The sequence below is a fragment of the Argentina anserina genome, chromosome 6 (genome assembly GCF_933775445.1).
Source record: "Argentina anserina chromosome 6, drPotAnse1.1, whole genome shotgun sequence".
Lineage (NCBI taxonomy): Eukaryota > Viridiplantae > Streptophyta > Magnoliopsida > Rosales > Rosaceae > Argentina > Argentina anserina.
Genome location: NC_065877.1, coordinates 2500791 through 2518238, shown reverse-complemented (window position 1 = coordinate 2518238; position 17448 = coordinate 2500791). Strand labels below are relative to the sequence as shown.

The following is a 17448-nucleotide window of genomic DNA, read 5'->3' as shown; positions in this document are numbered from 1 at the left end:
ACGTAACTCTCTTGCTGAAAAGTCGTATTGAAGAAGTGAATTCGTCACAATCTTATATTTTTATCTCTTTACATTGAATCACATAAAGATACTCGCTCTCTAGTATAGTCTAGTCTTCTTTCCTCATCACAAAAAGAAACAAAAGAGTGAACACAATTATTTTGATTATGCCATTACCCTAACAAGAGCCAGCTAGATTCTTTCTCTTGCTCACTTGAAAATAAAATTGAAAACTTTGAAGCAGGTCCATTATGCAAAATACTTGATACATTGGGAGGATGCACTAGCTAATGTTTGGCCCTTTGAGTGAAAAAAGAGAGAAAAAGGACACAATGCTGCTTTAATTTCCCATTTATTGATAGGAAGAAAATTTCCATTTTCACTACTAAAGAAAAGAAATTTCTACTTTTGTGTCACCATAATTAAAAACTAACCTACTGCCACCATAATTATTGTCCTCTCTGTTTTTATTTTCTTCTCTCTTTCTTTGCTTTGGGGGCCTGTTTGGAGGTTTCCCATAAGATTCTTCACTTAGAGGACACTTTTGAAGATCCAAATCAAAATCCCTTTAGGCCATACCATAGTCTCCCTCTCTCTCTCTCTCTCTCTCTCTCTCTCTCTCTCTCTCACACACACATTCCTAATTGTGAAGGTTTTCTTCTTTTAATTTTCTCCATCCATCTCTCTTTGCTTCTCTTGCTATTTATTGCACCACACCCACTTTCATATAGTTGGGTTCTGAGCCAAAGTTTGAAGCTTTGGTTTGGATTTAGTGGCAAAGTTTGAGTCTTTGGAGATAAAGGTGGAGTCCTTGGATCACAGATCGAATTTGGTGGGGAAATCAGAGGTGGTTTGATGGTTTTGTGAAGGGTTTTGTTGACTTTTTTTGGAACAGAGAATTTGATCAGTGAAGAAAAGTTTTCAGATTTTTTTTTGGTGAATGGTGCATGAGAATATAAACAGTGGGTGAATTTTCCAAAGCTTGTGGGTTTTTGGATTTGAAGTTTGAGGTTTTGGGAGGGGTTTGGGTTTCCAGGGGACTTGCATGGGTAATCTTTGAAGGGTCCTCTGCTCAGCTGTGGAGGATCCTTATTTATAAAGCAAACCAAAAACAGGGGTTGGGGGTTTGGTGTTGGATTTAGGAAGAGTTAGTGGATTGTGATAAACAGTGATTGGTTGGTGGAGTTGAGTTTGAGTTTGAGTTTTGAAGTTTGTGTGGAAAGTTTAGACTTTGAGTTTTAGCTAGCTTGGTGGGAAATGTTTGGTTCTGGTGGTACGGCATACCAAAGCAGTGGACTTCCAGGACCCATTTTAATTCCGACCCGGTTTGTGTGGCCTTATGGGGGAAGAAGGGTGTTTCTCAGTGGCACTTTTACAAGGTGTGGAGACTGGTTTCTTTTCGACTCAAGTTTCACTACCTGTTCATGTTTTTTTTTTTTTTACTTCAGTTTTTCATGTTAGAGTTCAATGTATGAGCTTATGTCGGATTTGCTGAACCTGACAGGTGGTTAGAACATATACCAATGTCTCCAATGGAGGGGTGCCCTACTGTGTTTCAAGTTGTTTGGAACCTAACACCAGGATATCACCAGGTTTGTATTTGCTAATTAATCTAATCAGGTATTACTAGTTCAGGTTGATGAATAATCTTCTGATTCACTCACTGTCTTGGGGCTAGTTGTACTGTAATGACTTGGTTTGCTATGAAAATCATTACAAAAGAGGATGCTTGATTTATGTTCCAACATTGTTTATTTGTGTGCTCATGATACTGTCTCCTGACTAGCATCTGATATAAAGCTGTCTTGTGCTGATATTGGGATGTGTTGCTTTTTTCAGTACAAGTTCTGTGTTGATGGAGAATGGCGACATAATGAACAACAGCCTTTTGTAACTGGAAATTGTGGAATAGTGAATACCGTCTTTCTGCAAGGGGAGCCAGATGTAGTTCCTACTAGTTTCATTCCCGAGACTTCTGGCAGAGCCAATATGGATGTAGATAATGAAGTCTTTACGCGTGTGGTAAGTTTCTGTTTGTCTGCACGTCAAGGACCTATGAAGTGGCCTCTCTCTTACATCCTTTTTAATTGAGTGACCAATGTGCTTTCTCTGTGGTGGATAATTCCTCTGGTTTCTACAGAACAGTTATCTTAGATCAAATTTCTTGGGAACAATATCATGCAACAAGTAGTACGAGACGGTTTCTGGTGAGACCTTTGGAAAAGGATAGAATACCACACTGGGGATTTAACATTATCACAGTACTTAGATCTCACAGTATTGAAGGGCCCTAAATAATGACATCTTAATAGACAGATGAAATGCTTTAATTAGATATAAGTGTGATAGGGAATTACAAAGAACTGCAGATGCTATTGTTGATATCTTTGTTTTTTTTTTTTTTTGAAATATCTTTGTACGCTCTTTACTAAGATTTTGCAATACAAAATGGGTCATGCTATTAGTTGGTATCTTGCAGGAAGTAGCTCCTAGGATCTCGGCAGCTGATTTGGAGGTCTCTCGCCATTGTATATCAGTGTTTCTATCCACACATACTGCTTATGAATTACTTCCCGAGTCAGGCAAGGTTTGAAAGCTTTATCCTTCTTCAGGTTCTATTTGGTCCTGTATTTAGATCTAATCACTTTACTTAATAATATTTATATTACTGTGTTAACTGCAGGTCATTGCCTTGGATGTCAGTTTACCAGTGAAGCAAGCATTCCATGTCCTACATGAACAGGTGAATGTCTTTTGCTCAATGATGCTCTCACACAAAACCACAAAAGGGGGGGGGGACCAAACTTCAAGTTCCCCAGCTGTCCTCATTCGATTGCCTGCTTCTTTTCTCCTGTTTTGTCTTGGATTTCTGAGCTGTTTAAAGGATTGTGGCTTGCTGGTAGTTTGCTACTTGCACTATACATTTTGTTTGCTAATTTTATCTACCTTCAGAGAGTACCTGTGGCTCCTCTATGGGATTTCGAAAAGGGACAATTTGTAGGAGTTCTTAGCGCATTGGATTTCATCTTAATTTTGAAGGAGGTGTGTACTATTTAATTTCCATCTTTTCTTTCTATTACAGATATGGTTATACCAGTGCTAGATGAAATTGAAAAAAGAATTTAAATGCATGTATATGTAATTATATATGAAATGGGCATCTTGGGATGGTCCAAGAAATTGAAGTAACTAAGAGGCTTCTGAGCGTCGAATATGTTTGAAGTTGATGACATGCCGAAATCTTTGTGGCAATCCCAAAGTACAATTGCTTCCTTGTGAGTTTTTTTTCCATTGAATTGAACATCTACCGTCTGCCTGGCACCACCAATGACTAACCTGACAAAGGATCTGTCTTCTCTCCCAAATCTTGTTAGTGAGCAGTTATGAAAATTAAATGTGAAAGAAGTCAGAAAACTGTTACCATTTTCTCATGAACCTTACATTTTTCTGTTACAAGTTACAACATTTCCTTTACCACTTGACCATTCTTCTACAGTCTCTTTACCAAGAGTAACGTTTTCGTGCACCTTATAGCTTGGGAATCATGGGTCAAATTTGACAGAGGAACAGCTGGAGACTCATACTATAGCAGCATGGAAAGCGGGAAAATTAAACTTGAACAGACAACTCGATGGAAATGGGAGATGCTATCCGTCACATTTGATATCTGTAAGTACTTTCTGAGGTTATATTATGAAATAAACTGCTATATTCTGCAATCAGCTGATTTTTTATATATAAGCTGTCAAAGAAGAAAAACTTGTGAATATCTGCTGTGCTCTCTTTTGAAAATCTGGAGCATATTCAACTTTATTTTATCTGGATTCATATGTATGAAGGCCCTGGACAGTAGTCAGAATCTGCAATGTCTTTTCTGACTTATGCTGAATTGTGACACCTGGGAATTTTTGTTTAAAACTTCATATGACCTGCTTTGCATCCAGGCGGGGCCATATGAGTCTCTCAAAGAAGTTGCTATCAGAATTCTGCAAAACAAGGTGGCTACAGTTCCAATTGTTCATAATTCCTCAGAGGATGATTCATTTCCACAGCTATTGCATGTTGCCTCCCTTTCGGGAGTACTAAAATGTAAGCTTTTCTTAATTACTTATGTGCAGGATACATGAATATCTATTACTGATCTGTGATATAATTTTCAGGCATATGCAGGCATTTCAGACATTCTTCTACCTCCTTGCCAATACTCCAACATCCTATATCAGAATTCCGTATAGGCACATGGGTTCCAAATGTTGGGGAGTCAAATGGAAGACTGCTGGCAATGTTGAGACCAAATTCATCTCTTGCTGATGCCCTGTCTTTGTTGATACAAGGTCTCTCTCTCTGTCTCTCTCTCTGTCTCTCTCTCTGTCTCTCTCTCTCTCTCTGTCGATAAAGTAGTTTCTGTGTGTTCCCTGACTTCCCTCCCTCCCCTTTCTTATCTGGTGGACAGTTTTTGTCATTAGCCATTACCTATGTAGAGGTCTGGAATTTGCTAACGAAATGTTAGGGAAATCACATTCTGTCGAGGTTGTGATATTGTATGCTACTAGGGGGATGAAAATCATGGAATACTATCAAATGTACATCTTGATTACCATCTTAATTAAGCTTTGATTCTAATAGACACATGGGTTTATCTACAACCACTCCTGGTTTTACTTGGGCTAATGCTATTGCATTCTTCTTTTGCAGCGGAAGTTAGTTCAATACCCATAGTGGATGACAATAATTCGTTGCTGGATGTTTATTCACGAAGGTGATTTGATGTTTTTATTTTTGCTGACCAAGTCTTATGTAAAAGTAGTTTATTTGAACCTTCACTAATGTGATGTATGTTGTTTTCCAGTGATATTACTGCTTTGGCAAGAGATAAAGCTTATACACAGATTCATCTTAATGAATTGACTATCCATCAGGTAATTGCTAAATATAAAGGACTGCTGTGGCTTTTACATGTGGGATTGTGGTAATCAGTCTTTTTAGTAGGATTAAAATATTAGTGTACATGAAAGCGATTAGGTTTATGTGGCTAGCTCTGTAATTGATTGAAGTTTAGTTAAAACATAAACACATTCATAACCTAATGCCTGGGACTAGGGAGGAAAAAGGAATCTGTTCATCTATATCTGCCATAAAGGGCTGAAAAATAACAGATGAGAAGCTATATATGACTGGAGAAGGCCAAAGGGTGTTGTGTTAATGGCAGAACCAGGGCTGAGCTGTCCTTCTGGATCCATTAGCTAGAGATGTGAGAGCTTACAAACTTCCAAGGACAATATTAACTTCTGCAAAGTGTTAGTAAATACATATGTGCTACTTGCTACACTATTACATCGTTCATTAGACGCTTGCATATAAACTTTGCGGATAGAAGTCCTTAGTAATAAACTCTAGGCACAGTATTGTGGGTGCCAACATTAGTGTGCCCATCTCAATGCGCTTGTCCACATTTTGTAGACCTTGCAACTCGGGCAAGATGCAAATTCTCCTTATGGCTTCTTCAGTGGTCAAAGATGTCAAATGTGTTTGCGATCTGATTCCCTGCATAAAGTGATGGAGCGGTTGGCGGATCCAGGTAGATTGCTGTCTCTCATCTACTTTGATATTTAACACCCCTATCTTATGATTAACATATTAGAAGCAAGTTGTTCAAACTCCTTTGGCTTCAATTGTATTCAGGAGTCAGGAGACTTGTGATTGTTGAGGCTGGAAGCAAGCGTGTAGAGGGCATCATTTCATTGAGTGATGTGTTCAAGTTCTTGCTAGGTGTAGCTTAAATCAGCTTTGCGGTGGAAGATTTGGAGGCCATTTTTTGTTCCTTTGAGTTAACAGGGGTTCCCTTAAATCACCAAAATTCTAGGCCTCGTGTTCCCTGAACCCCACAAGTAGGATTAGGAATTTCAAGGAGAAAAAAAAAGACAGAATCTGTAAATTATGAGACTTAATTTTTTCCCCGTTCATTGGTTTAATCCTATAGTTAACAACTTGGGTGTTAATATCAGATTTGAAGTTTGCAAAAGTTGAGGACCAGAGGTTCCTTCTTTCTTGATAGTGAAAAGAAAGGACCCGATAGTAATTCCTTCAACATAATCGATCAACATTTCAAGCATTGTTCCTGTTGAGCTAAACGGAGCAAATTCATTACTATAGCTTCTGCGCTTATAATATTAGGATCATCCCTGGATGATTCAAGACTTCAAACTTATTCTACCCTCCACCTGAAACTCAACTTATGGCCACATTTTTCAAGTAAAGAACAGATTGGTTACACGTTACATTTGGAATCATAGACAGACGATATGGTTGTGGCCATCAATTTCGGGAGATTTTATGCTTTTATTTCCTTGGTTGCCAAACTTCCTATGGATCTGTTTACATAGGATGAAAATATAATATGTAGTTGGGGCCATGTTTCAAACTGAGTTACAAAGAAACACCAAGATGAGAAAGCTACAACATATATTCAGAAAGGAATAAAAGATTTCGCCATAACTGAATTACAGTTATCAATGGCGGGATGATTGCTCGCATCTTTTAATAATCACCATCTATTTATTTTGGCCCCAAGGCATATATCACATACAGGTTACAAAAGAAAGGGGAGCTGAAAAACCAAGAAGTAGAAACCGATACTCTAATCTATACTCATGTCTATACAGGAAGGTGCTTCTAATTCACATGTTTCTTGGAATAACCAAGCAATTCTCGAGTTGCTTCTGGCAGATGGTAATAACTTATGTAATCCAAATGACACCAAGAAATCAATGAGTCTAATATACTCAAGTAGGCACGAGTGCTAATATCTGGGTCTTAATTCTGCCCATGCACATTTGAATTTCTCTGTACATTCCAACATTTTGGGGACAACGTGGATGGAAGCATGTGACTGCATAATCTAATACTTGCGCCACAACAGCCGGAGGATATTGTCGTTCAGTACATGTCTGCAAGTGACAAGTGAAAATTTCAGCATAACAGAAGATAGAGACATTAGCTTTGGACTTCAAATCCAGGTTATCAGTCTAAATTATCCAATTACTTGAGCTTCATTATGAACAAGAGTGTATTAAGTAGTTAAGGCCCCAAGAAAGGCCCAAGAAAGTACAAGTTTGCAAGTTACCTGTATCATGTGCACAGCCATGACGCAAGCAGTGATAACCTCCGAAAGCATCCGTGATTCAGTTTTATCTGTCTGAGTATGTAACTTGGGACCAGATGAATCACTAGTAAGGTTGGGCTCTGATGACTGATTGTGAAGTCCCAAAGTGCCATTGACCGGCTCATGAATCCTGGTCACTGCTGACTTAGAGTCTGATGTCCAATTCTGAATATCAATGGAATCCAGAGCCCTTCTTACCCTTACATAAGCTTCTTCCCCTTCCTTCCTTGATGACATTGCCTGTAATGACTATATACATTATTGTGTTGGAATTATATCTATTATCAGGCCTAAGGAAATAAAAGAAAACAGATCTAACTAATTACAGCCATGAATATAATACATATATATATATATATATATATTAAAGGACCAGCAAAATAACAGAGAGTATGGTCCACCAAAGTGAATACACAAACCAAAGATTATGACGTCCAATTTCATTTCGAGAAAAACCTCCATACCTGAACAGCAGCATTTACCAATGTATGTGCTTTCAATCTTGAAACTTCTACAATTTCAGCAACGCTGGATCCTGACTCTTGAGAAATTGATATATCAAAAGAAGTAGGGAGGCTGCTGAAGACAGTGAAATTCGTTGGGTGTTTTAGCGGAGGAGGCAAGGTATTTACAGGGTAAGTATTGCGTTGCCTCAGACCAAGCAAAGCCGAAGAGACCTGCATATGAAATCATATATTTTACGACCAATTCAAAGTCATACCTGAGTATGGTATACCAAAAGGACATAAAGAAAAAAAAGAAAAAAAAAGGTACACCAAAAGCTTGATATAAATTCACGGAAGCCACATGCCTGGCCACTGGCTTCATTTAGCTGTACAAGTACTGTGGCGTAATGCTTCTTATCGCAATCTTTTAAAGAGCATTCCCCACTGTTCTGGTTTTCCAGGATGTTATTAATTTTGCTAAGCTCCATCAACAATGCTTTCTAAAATCCAAAAACAAACCCTTTTCGAGCATCATTACTAATGCAGTTGAAGGAGTATATTAAGCAAAATTATCACATTGGCCTGATGCGGGAGTGATTGATTAAAACATAAGAGTAAATCTAGGTGACAAAGTATTAGGAGTGGCTGATTCTTAGTAAATTCTGGAAATTGTTTTTTCTATTCAGTGGGTTCATCAGTTTATGCAAAACCACAAACAGACCTAGACATCTGGAATACAGCGGGTGAGTGGAATAGAAGTAAAAAAACACTGACGACTCAGATTACCCATGGTTGGAAGGGTTTTTGTGTTGTTAACCAAGTGAGAAAAGTATAAAAGGTAAACCAACTAAAGTTGCAAGTAAATGCATAGTCTAGCACCCAACCCAGACCTAACACAGTAAAGAAATTTTAATAATATATTTGTACTTCAATAATCAACTTCAGGGATACTAGGTTAGTAACCTTTTTATCAAGAGCACGATTCAGGTCCGAAAGAGCTCGAATATCAACTTCCCTTGCTTGATTGTGTGCCACCACACCAGGCTGAGTACCCGCTGTGTGTGACCCAGAAATTTCAACAGATGTTTCTCTTGGTTGTGAAATTATGTGGTCTGTATCCCCCTGTATATAATTTAAATGATACTTAGAGCTTATTTAATGAATTAAAATTAGCATCTAGAATTCTGTGAATAATATCTAACTGGGATCCCCAAGATATAACCCTTACAGACAGTACATGGTCCACCATTTTTAACAGCAAGACACACTCAGGCAAGAAAGGAAACTTGTTTCAATACATTGGGAAAAGAAAAACAGCAAACATACGCAAACATATCCATTGCACATAGGTAGCAGTTATGTGAATAGACGGTAAATAGAATGTTTTTCTTTAAAAAATAGCAATTAATCATTACAATCACACCTTTTTTTTTACAATAAACGTATGAGCTGCATTTGTCAGAAAGCTATTAGTCCATAGAAAAGGCTGATTTATTAATAAACCTAGTGTAAATTTCCCAAAAGAAAAGTGAACCTAGTGTATCTTGGGAATCTGGAGCTACCTAACTGAAAAATCAAAGAGGTTAGCCTTTGAAAATTCAAGGTACCATGCGTGTTATAATCAAAAGGTAGGTAGCGTGTTCAAAATATGACTTCAATGAAAGGCATGACTTGTTTTTCTGATTTATTAACCTTGACTGCAGAACATCCAACATCATAGCATATAATACAACAGATAATGTATCACAAATTAACAAAACTTTAAGCAGAAGGAATAAACTGGAAAAGTTATAAAAAAAAAAAAACAGGACTGTGTAAGACAAAAAAAAAAAGCTTCTGCTTAGCATGATATATACCTTTCCATGCTGTAGTGAAGTATTCATGGGGCTGGGTTCTTTCTCTACATGCCCACTGGAAACTTCCATCACAGGTCTTTCAAAATTTAAATTTCCATTCAGATGGGGTAATGTGAGAGGGAATTTGTCAAAAGTAACATTCTGTCTCTTAAGTGCTTCTGGCATGTTATCCAATGGATTTGAAGGCATGCAATCCACATCCTGAAGTGAAATTTGGTCATGTGAAATCTCAAGAAACAGAGATTATCGTGATATTACTGCTAACTATTAGAGTCACAAAAGATACAAAAATCTGATATTTATGTGGCCGTCACAACTACTGAAAAGATAATTGAAAAACAAAAGAGACATTTACCAATCAGATAATTTCAATATAAAAACTTAAAAAGGAAATGGAAAAGAAACAAATATAGGGGCTAGAAAAACTCAGTACCATGACAAATTCAACTCCTATTTCTGGACAATCAAACTGAACCCTGCACTTATCATGATCAACAGTGAGTACACTTCCATCGTGAATCTCTCTTGTTTTGGGATGAAGGGCAATGACACGTTGTCCAACTGATAAAGGTCTTGCCAAATCTGTTGGGAGTCCCTCCTTAACACCACTGCGGAGTTCGGCATAATGTCCTCTCACAGATTCCCGATATTGTTTGAGTTTATCTCTTTCTTCACGTAGGAAATGCTCAGATAACCTTCGAGGTCTTCCCAGGCAACTATATTAACAAGAAATCCCCAAAAAGAAAAAAAAACTATGTTATATGTTTCTCAGTGCCACTTTCTAAGTTCTAACTGTGAATGGTAGATAGAACAGGAATTTAAAAAAAGTACCTTCTAATCACACCCCATTCAACTCGAGTTAGCCTCGGAACATGCCCAAGTCCAACATGATTTAAGTATTCCTCAAACTCTCTTTTGACAAACCAAGGGTAATCAATCGCACTATAAAACCACTCAAATGTGCACCATCTACGTACCAGATGTGATGACAAACAACAAGACATCTTCTCCTGTGTTTAATGAAAATATATTGGTTCTAAACTTAGTATTGCCAAACACTATTCATATGAATAGAATGAGACCGACATGAATTTACCTTGAGATAGAGAACTCTGTCCTGCACTGAGTTGAACTCTTTATGAAGAAGTTGAGTTTTTAATATGTTCTCAGATGACTTGGGCACCGCTGATCTGGGGATATACCGTTTACGTCTACTTCTTTGTTTACTACGGGAATGAACTTGGTTTGCAGTGAGATTTTCTGCGGTTGATGTCATTAAATTACTCACAGGTTGCCCAAAATCACTATTCAGAGAGCCGTCTGCTGGTCTGACCGATTTCCATTCCTTTGATGGAGTGGAAATTTGACCAGTACGTTTTCCCTTAACCACTGGTTTATTCTCTTCCTGACATATGGCCTACAATATATGGCAAGGTAAAAAAAGTTAAATATCAATCTTCCCAATGATTTATAGAATTCACGTTTTACACTAAACAACCATTCTTTGTAACCAAGAAGAATCCCGATAAAATCATGATTTGGGTCATATGCATATCAACAACTCAGCAACTTTGGACCATCTAGAGGGATAGTATGAAACATGATAGAAAGTAGCACCTTAATTTAAGAATTTTACATTATATTTGACCAACTTGCTGAAATATGATATGCTTAGATTATGTGATATATGTCCACATCCGCATGTAATTCTTTCATGAAGTTCAAAAAAGTTTTATCAGTGCCATAATTTGGGTCCATCTTCCTATACAGCAACATAGCCACAATACTTCAAGGCAACAACTGCACTACTGGAGGTGTGATATCGATTAAAATCTTCTGAACTAGATAATCCCCCTAGTGCTGGAAGCTTTTTTTCTCTTCTTTTTATTTAATTATTTATTTTCGGATACAGCTGACATGAAAAATTAGGGTAAAAGTTAAAAGTTTCTTTCTTATGAACATGGGAATGTAGGAGAATGAAAGTGAGGGAAAAGAGGAAAAAGTGGAGATGAATGAAAGTTTCTTCCGTATGAACATGGGAATCTAATTGCATTGTAATGGCCGGCTTTTTTACATTTGTTTCAATGTTAAAAGGGTATGAGATAATATAGCAATTCTTTTCTCTTATTACTGATGGACTTATCTTCAAAAAATTATCTCCTTGTCATCACAAATAAGATGATGTGTATATGAGATATAATCTTATAAACTAATAAACATGTCCAGAATGATCTATATACCTCAGAATTTGAAGGTTCATTCACAGTAGGATCGATATTTTCTTCTGCATTTGACATCTGCAACTTAAACAAATAAAGTCATACATTATCAAAAATCAGCCCAAACGATTAAGTCAGATTAAATATGAGAGGATGAGAGAGAGAGAGAGGGAGAGGGAGAGGGAATTCAAAGGTAATAATAAACCTTCATTCCTCAGTTTACCTTTAGTCTTGAGGGTTTCCGCTTCCTTCTCAATGATTTGCTGGTAGAGTGGGGTTGTTCTGATTCAGAGACAACATTGATATCAACGGTTGTCACGTCTCTTGCAAGTTTGGACTTTTTGGCATTAGTACCCTCTGTTTGAGAATCTGCTATGGGTTCTCCCAATTTACCCCCTGGGAGCTTATTCTTGCTTCTAAATTGGCTGGTAGATGTGGATTTAGGTATGTTCGATTTTTCTTCCATTTCAGAGGTTGTTTTTTCATCCTTCAACTGCATTGAGGGTCCTACACCCAACAGGATATGTGATCATTGACCACAAATGTTAAGTACAAAATAACGCAAATTAAACCTATATAAAAGCATTAAATCCTGGAAAAGTACTAGCAGCTTACAGGTTGACTAGAGCTTTATGATCATATCATACAAACCATTTTCTAAAAACATTTCACCTCTCAGAAGTCATTGTGGATAAATGAATGTTCAGTACAGAAAAATTCAAAAGGCTGTCCCCTTGATCCATATTGTTCTAGAGAGAGAGAGAGAGAGAGAGAGAGAGAGAGAGAGAGATTGCACTGCAATAAACCCGTTGTGAACATAATTGAATCACAAAAGACTTACCAGATTCCATTGTGGATGCTGGCATCATCAGTGACAAATCAGCCAAAGTTTGCAGAGCATCCAGTTCACTATCATCTACATGAAGGGCAATTGCAATATCAATATACTGTAAAAGGAATACAGAACAAAACCAGATTCACATAGTACGTTGTTTACCCATAGCTACAGAAGTTGGAAGGTAGTTATTGACTTAAAAACTAAAAGACAGATTAAAGATAAAATGAATTGCCGGCTCGTAGTTGTTCAACTGATGTCAAAAAAGGTAAAATCAAATATATCAGAAATCAATAAACGGAACTCCATGGCTCAAAATTGGCCGAACAAACTAATCTTATGTTTACGATAGCACAGATTCAGCACAATGGTGTAGACCACTCAAAGCTCTCAATAAGAGATTAACAGAATCAAATTCTAAAATTTTCTCAAGATATATATATATATATATATATATATGTGGCTTCTCAGCTGCTGACGTCCGCATCGTGCGGATTCCGCGATTCTTGCGATCGGCGGCGCGCGACGACGGCGTGGAAGGTGCTGGCCACACTCCCCCTCCCGGAGCTCCTATCTATGCCGTCCGGAGCTGCAGCGCCAGCCCACAGCAGTCGAAATCTCGAAATTTCTGGAAATTTCAAGTTTCTGGGCACCGTGCGGAAATTTCGAGATTTCGGCCGCCGTGGGCCAGCGCTGCAGCTCCGGACGACATAGACCGGAGTGCCGGGAGGGGGGAGCACGGTTGGCACCTTCCGTGCCGTAGTTGCGCGTCTCCGGTCGCCGGAATCACCGAATCCGCACCTTGCCGACGTCTGCACCTGAGAAAATCTCTCTTCTCTCTCTCTCTCTCTCTCTATATATATATATATATCGACAACAATCTCATACTTTCACAAAAGCTCAAGATTCTAACCACATAGTTTAAATCATTATATATTCAACTATAGGTTCCATGATGATCCTGTTAACCATGTAAGGGTTGGTTAGTCCAATTTCCCTATTACCCTAGCTACAAATAGGAAGTAATGTATGTTCACCATCATAAACAATACGAGTAACTTTCAACGTTTTCTCTTTACTGCTTTCATCCTTTTTTTTTTTTTCACATTTTAGCTTATACATGATTTCATACAAATCCAGCATAAACAGAAACAAAGTCGTTATACATTTAACAAGGAAAAAAAAAGGTTCTAGCTTCTTCTCTTCAGCTCCTGTCTATGAAACAATGACCTCAGTAGTTAATTTCAATAAAAGTCTTTAACAAAGAAGAAAAGGATCAAAGTAAAATTCATCAACAAGGAAAAACTCCAAAAAAGGAGATAACAACACCACTCCAATTAAACTTTCAATTTCACCAAGAGAAACCATATGGCAATCTCCCTGTGTCCTAAAATAAGATGTAGGACAGGAACAACACACACGCAGAATCGACATTACCTCCACAGTATAATTTATCCTTCCTTCGAACTTGTGAGGAAAACCGATCTCCTTTTGCATTTGAAGCTTCAATATCAAGTTTTCCCTTGGTACTGACATTAAGTCCTTCTTCAGTTCCGCTACATGCTTCACCACCATCATCAAATTGATGGTTTCTAATGTCTTTAGCTTTGTCTTTCTTTCCCTTCCTATTAATTTCTACAGTGCCTACACCTTCCATATCCATCAAGAAACTACTGTCTCTGGTATAATCTCCAGTTTCAGCCCCTCTACTTCCTACACTGCCTTCCAGCCAGTCTTCTTCCAATGAAGCATCACGACGGGATTTGCGTAAAAGTGGAGGCTACAGTACAATGCAAAAGAATTGGATCATTCATGCAAGATACAGAGACAAAAACAGTGACACAATAAGTGAAGACATAGGCATAGTTACGTACCGTTCTTTGGGAGCTCTGGACAGAAGATCTTACGTATGGTGTTTGCGAAAGTTGGGGAGAGCCTCCTCTATGAGAAGCCTCAGTTAATAATGCTGCAACTTCGGCAACATCATAATCATTATCTGCCTCTTTCCGACCCTTTCTAAATGGAGATGCATAACTTTCTCCATCATCTTTCTTAGATGAATATTGAACTGGGAAGCGAGGTGTCCTCTTCCCAACTGCGCGAGGCTGGTTACCTAATCAAAATTTGAAATCACAAGAGCAGAACTTAAAATTTTGATGACAACCATTTTCTTTTATATAAGTATGTCACAGGCAGAAACAGTTTCCGGCTAAATCCACAACCGAAAACGACATTCAGGCAACAGTTATTGTCAACTGTAATATACTTGTGAGCAGTGATGTTAAAGCACAACTGAACATTTCTATGCTACTCTAAATACATATGAATGCGATAGTAAAAGTCACAGCCAAAAAGAACATTTTTTTCCAAAAGGAACAGACAACATTTGGATATAATTGAAAAGAGAAGGCATTTCCTATATGGCAACCATCTTTACACTCACTCTATACAAGAATGGTCCTTTTTTATTTATGGGCATTGCATTATATCATGAATCCAACTAAACAGAAACATCATTATGTTATAAAAAAAACAATGACATGAAGATATCACCGTAGAATAACATACCATCAAGTCTTCTCCGTTTTAAGTATGATAGGCATCCATCTGCTGAAGCAACCAAATGAGAATGGAACATGTCTTTTGACACGCTATCTTTACCGGGCTTACGTTTCTGGGGTTTCCGGGAATATCTTACAACATCATTGCTTTCCTGTTCGCTTTCACTGTCATCCTGTCAGTCGATAAACATGATATCAAGTTACAAAGAGAGCCCTGGGGAAGAGAAATGTTTGAACCCATGCTAACATCGCACTTTACATCTATCACGCAATTTATGTTCTGTCAAGTTTCTCTCTTGAGTAGTACCACATTTTAATTCGTATTACCTCAAAAACAGTTAGAGCAGACACACAAACTAAAATAGGACGTCGTTTTTAATACATAATCTGAAACAGTTGACTTGATACATCCTTTACAAAGTAAGCGAGGAAACCCCACGCATACAAAAACTAAAATAGGACGAAGGTTTAGATAATGAAGTACCATCCTAAGTACATAGCCCGAACCTAATTCCAGACAGAACAAAATTTATAAAAGTTCAGGGGATAACATGAATTGCACTCCAATCTCACCATAGCATTAGCATTATAATGGTCTTTCATCATTGCTTTGAAGCCAACAACAGTAGAATAGCCCTCTGGCAATGACAAGTACGCCTGAAATCAAATAAATTCAATGATGGATATAAGTCAAAAATGCTAAAAGACCACCTATAGTCAATGTTCAATAGGGGTAAAGTAGCATAATGCACACATACCCGGGAAATATTGTAAAGAGACTCCACCATCTCAGCATTTCTGTTGCGCACTACAGCAGCCACCTAGAAATCCAGAGATCAATCAATATTATAAAAGCTTGCAGTACTTTATCTAGAGGCTAAATCACATGAAAATGATAAAACCAACTGAATTATGAGAGTGCAGTCAGTGCACATAATGCCTTACCTTCTTCCAATTTTGCCCATATTTCCGGTAGGCGTCATAGAATCGCTCAAGCTCTTTTTCGCTCCACGGCGGTCCTATTTGGTCGGAAAACTTTCTCTTCTACACATTGAGAGCAGAACAAAACATCAAGCAATATACATAACACCGAATCCCAAAATGCTAGAACGAAAAAACCAACAAAACAAAAATAAATCAAAGACAAACTTACCCCTTGCTTATTTTTGACAACACCAGGGGAGGCCTCACTCACATTTGAATACCGTTTCACAGCTTTAGCTCTCCTTGTTGGCGCCATCGGAAAACTCTTCACCTATCTGAAACACAATCAAACAGCATAAAATTCACCACCTGAATTTCCAAGACTGATATCAAACCAACAACAGCACTATTCACCACCACCAACTAAAACAATCAACAAATCCCCATAATAACATCCCAAAACATGAATTAAACTGCATTCATCGACCCGAATTAAAGACCCAACTAGATCTATTACCTCAAACACTGATCAACAAACCACAGAGTAACACACCCATCAAAACACAAGCAATTCAAAGCAATCCAGAACCAAATTCCCAAACAGCCAAAACCGAAACAGTTGATTTCCAACTCTCCAATTCAAAAAGCTCAAACCTTAAAATCCAAAACCACAAACCTCCAAAACCCCACAAACCCCAAATTCAAATTCAACTCCAGAACCGCTCAATTCCCCGAAAAACCACACCACATTTCGAGATTGAGCCCCAAAATTCAAAGCCCCAGTCTCCGGCCAGCCACTCCCGGCCGCCGGAAACCGAATTGTACAGCCTCTTACACCAAACAAACACAAATCCTCACCGCAAAAACAAAACTGAATCAAAACCAATTCCAGCGCCACCTAACTCATCTCAAAACCCTAAAACCATAACCAGATCGGAGACGCACTTACTCGCCGGTAGGGTTTATGCGAATCCAAATTGAACCATCAGAGAGACGGAGACAGATTTTCTAGAGAGAGAAACAGAAAAGAGTGAGCAAGGGATTTTTCCAGAGAGAGAAAGATGGAGGCGGCGAGGAGAGAGAAACAGAGAGAGAGAGAGAAGAGATGTTGCCGCGAAACTTGAATATAAAGGGGGGAGGGGGGGGTGTTAGGCACAGAGCGTGTCGCATTGTAGAAGATGACTCACCGGGGGGGTTTGTATTTGAGGCGACTAGATCGTTGACACGTGGAGGATGAGAGGGATGGGAGCGGTGGGGATTTGATGGCGGGGTTTCGTAGTATAGGGGTGAGTGCAGGGGATTGGATTTGAAAATACTCTTGAGGGTTTTAGCAATTTTATATTAATGCCCCTCGTGTTGTTTTTGAAATACGACGTTTGAATTTACTGTGGTCTCCCCGTCGAGAGGTAAGTAGGCTCGTTATTTGGGCCGGCCCAACTCTGTCC

The 17448-nt window shown here is 38.4% G+C and overlaps 2 protein-coding genes across 5 annotated transcripts; one reads left to right on the top strand and one right to left on the bottom strand.

Moving 5' to 3' along the window:
- The first annotated feature begins 607 nt into the window (after positions 1-607).
- LOC126801083 (sucrose nonfermenting 4-like protein) lies at positions 608-5999 on the top strand. The gene is made up of 13 exons (XM_050528535.1): positions 608-1379; positions 1505-1592; positions 1840-2022; positions 2480-2587; positions 2684-2743; positions 2953-3042; positions 3535-3669; positions 3945-4089; positions 4161-4334; positions 4696-4759; positions 4850-4919; positions 5461-5578; positions 5683-5999. Exons 1-13 carry the CDS (start codon positions 1258-1260, stop codon positions 5778-5780), a joined length of 1455 nt encoding a protein of 484 aa, XP_050384492.1. The 5' UTR covers positions 608-1257; the 3' UTR covers positions 5781-5999.
- A 436-nt stretch (positions 6000-6435) lies between these two features.
- On the bottom strand, positions 6436-17123 carry LOC126800999 (protein ALWAYS EARLY 2). 4 transcript variants are annotated; one of them, XM_050528433.1, is made up of 20 exons: positions 16521-17123; positions 16233-16338; positions 16025-16123; positions 15838-15900; positions 15653-15736; positions 15087-15252; positions 14393-14631; positions 13956-14298; positions 12525-12599; positions 11907-12190; positions 11705-11767; positions 10561-10881; positions 10296-10474; positions 9898-10180; positions 9465-9665; positions 8572-8730; positions 7974-8108; positions 7627-7839; positions 7124-7402; positions 6436-6947 (listed from the first exon to the last, which is right to left on the bottom strand). In XM_050528433.1, the coding sequence occupies exons 2-20, from the start codon at positions 16317-16319 to the stop codon at positions 6783-6785; spliced, it is 3438 nt and encodes a 1145-aa protein (XP_050384390.1). In that variant the 5' UTR covers positions 16320-16338; positions 16521-17123; the 3' UTR covers positions 6436-6782. The 4 variants fall into 4 exon arrangements, with proteins under 4 accessions (XP_050384390.1, XP_050384393.1, XP_050384391.1 ...); XM_050528436.1 differs by having other exon boundaries at positions 16953-17123; XM_050528434.1 differs by having other exon boundaries at positions 11705-11761; positions 16953-17123.
- Positions 17124-17448: the final 325 nt, after the last annotated feature.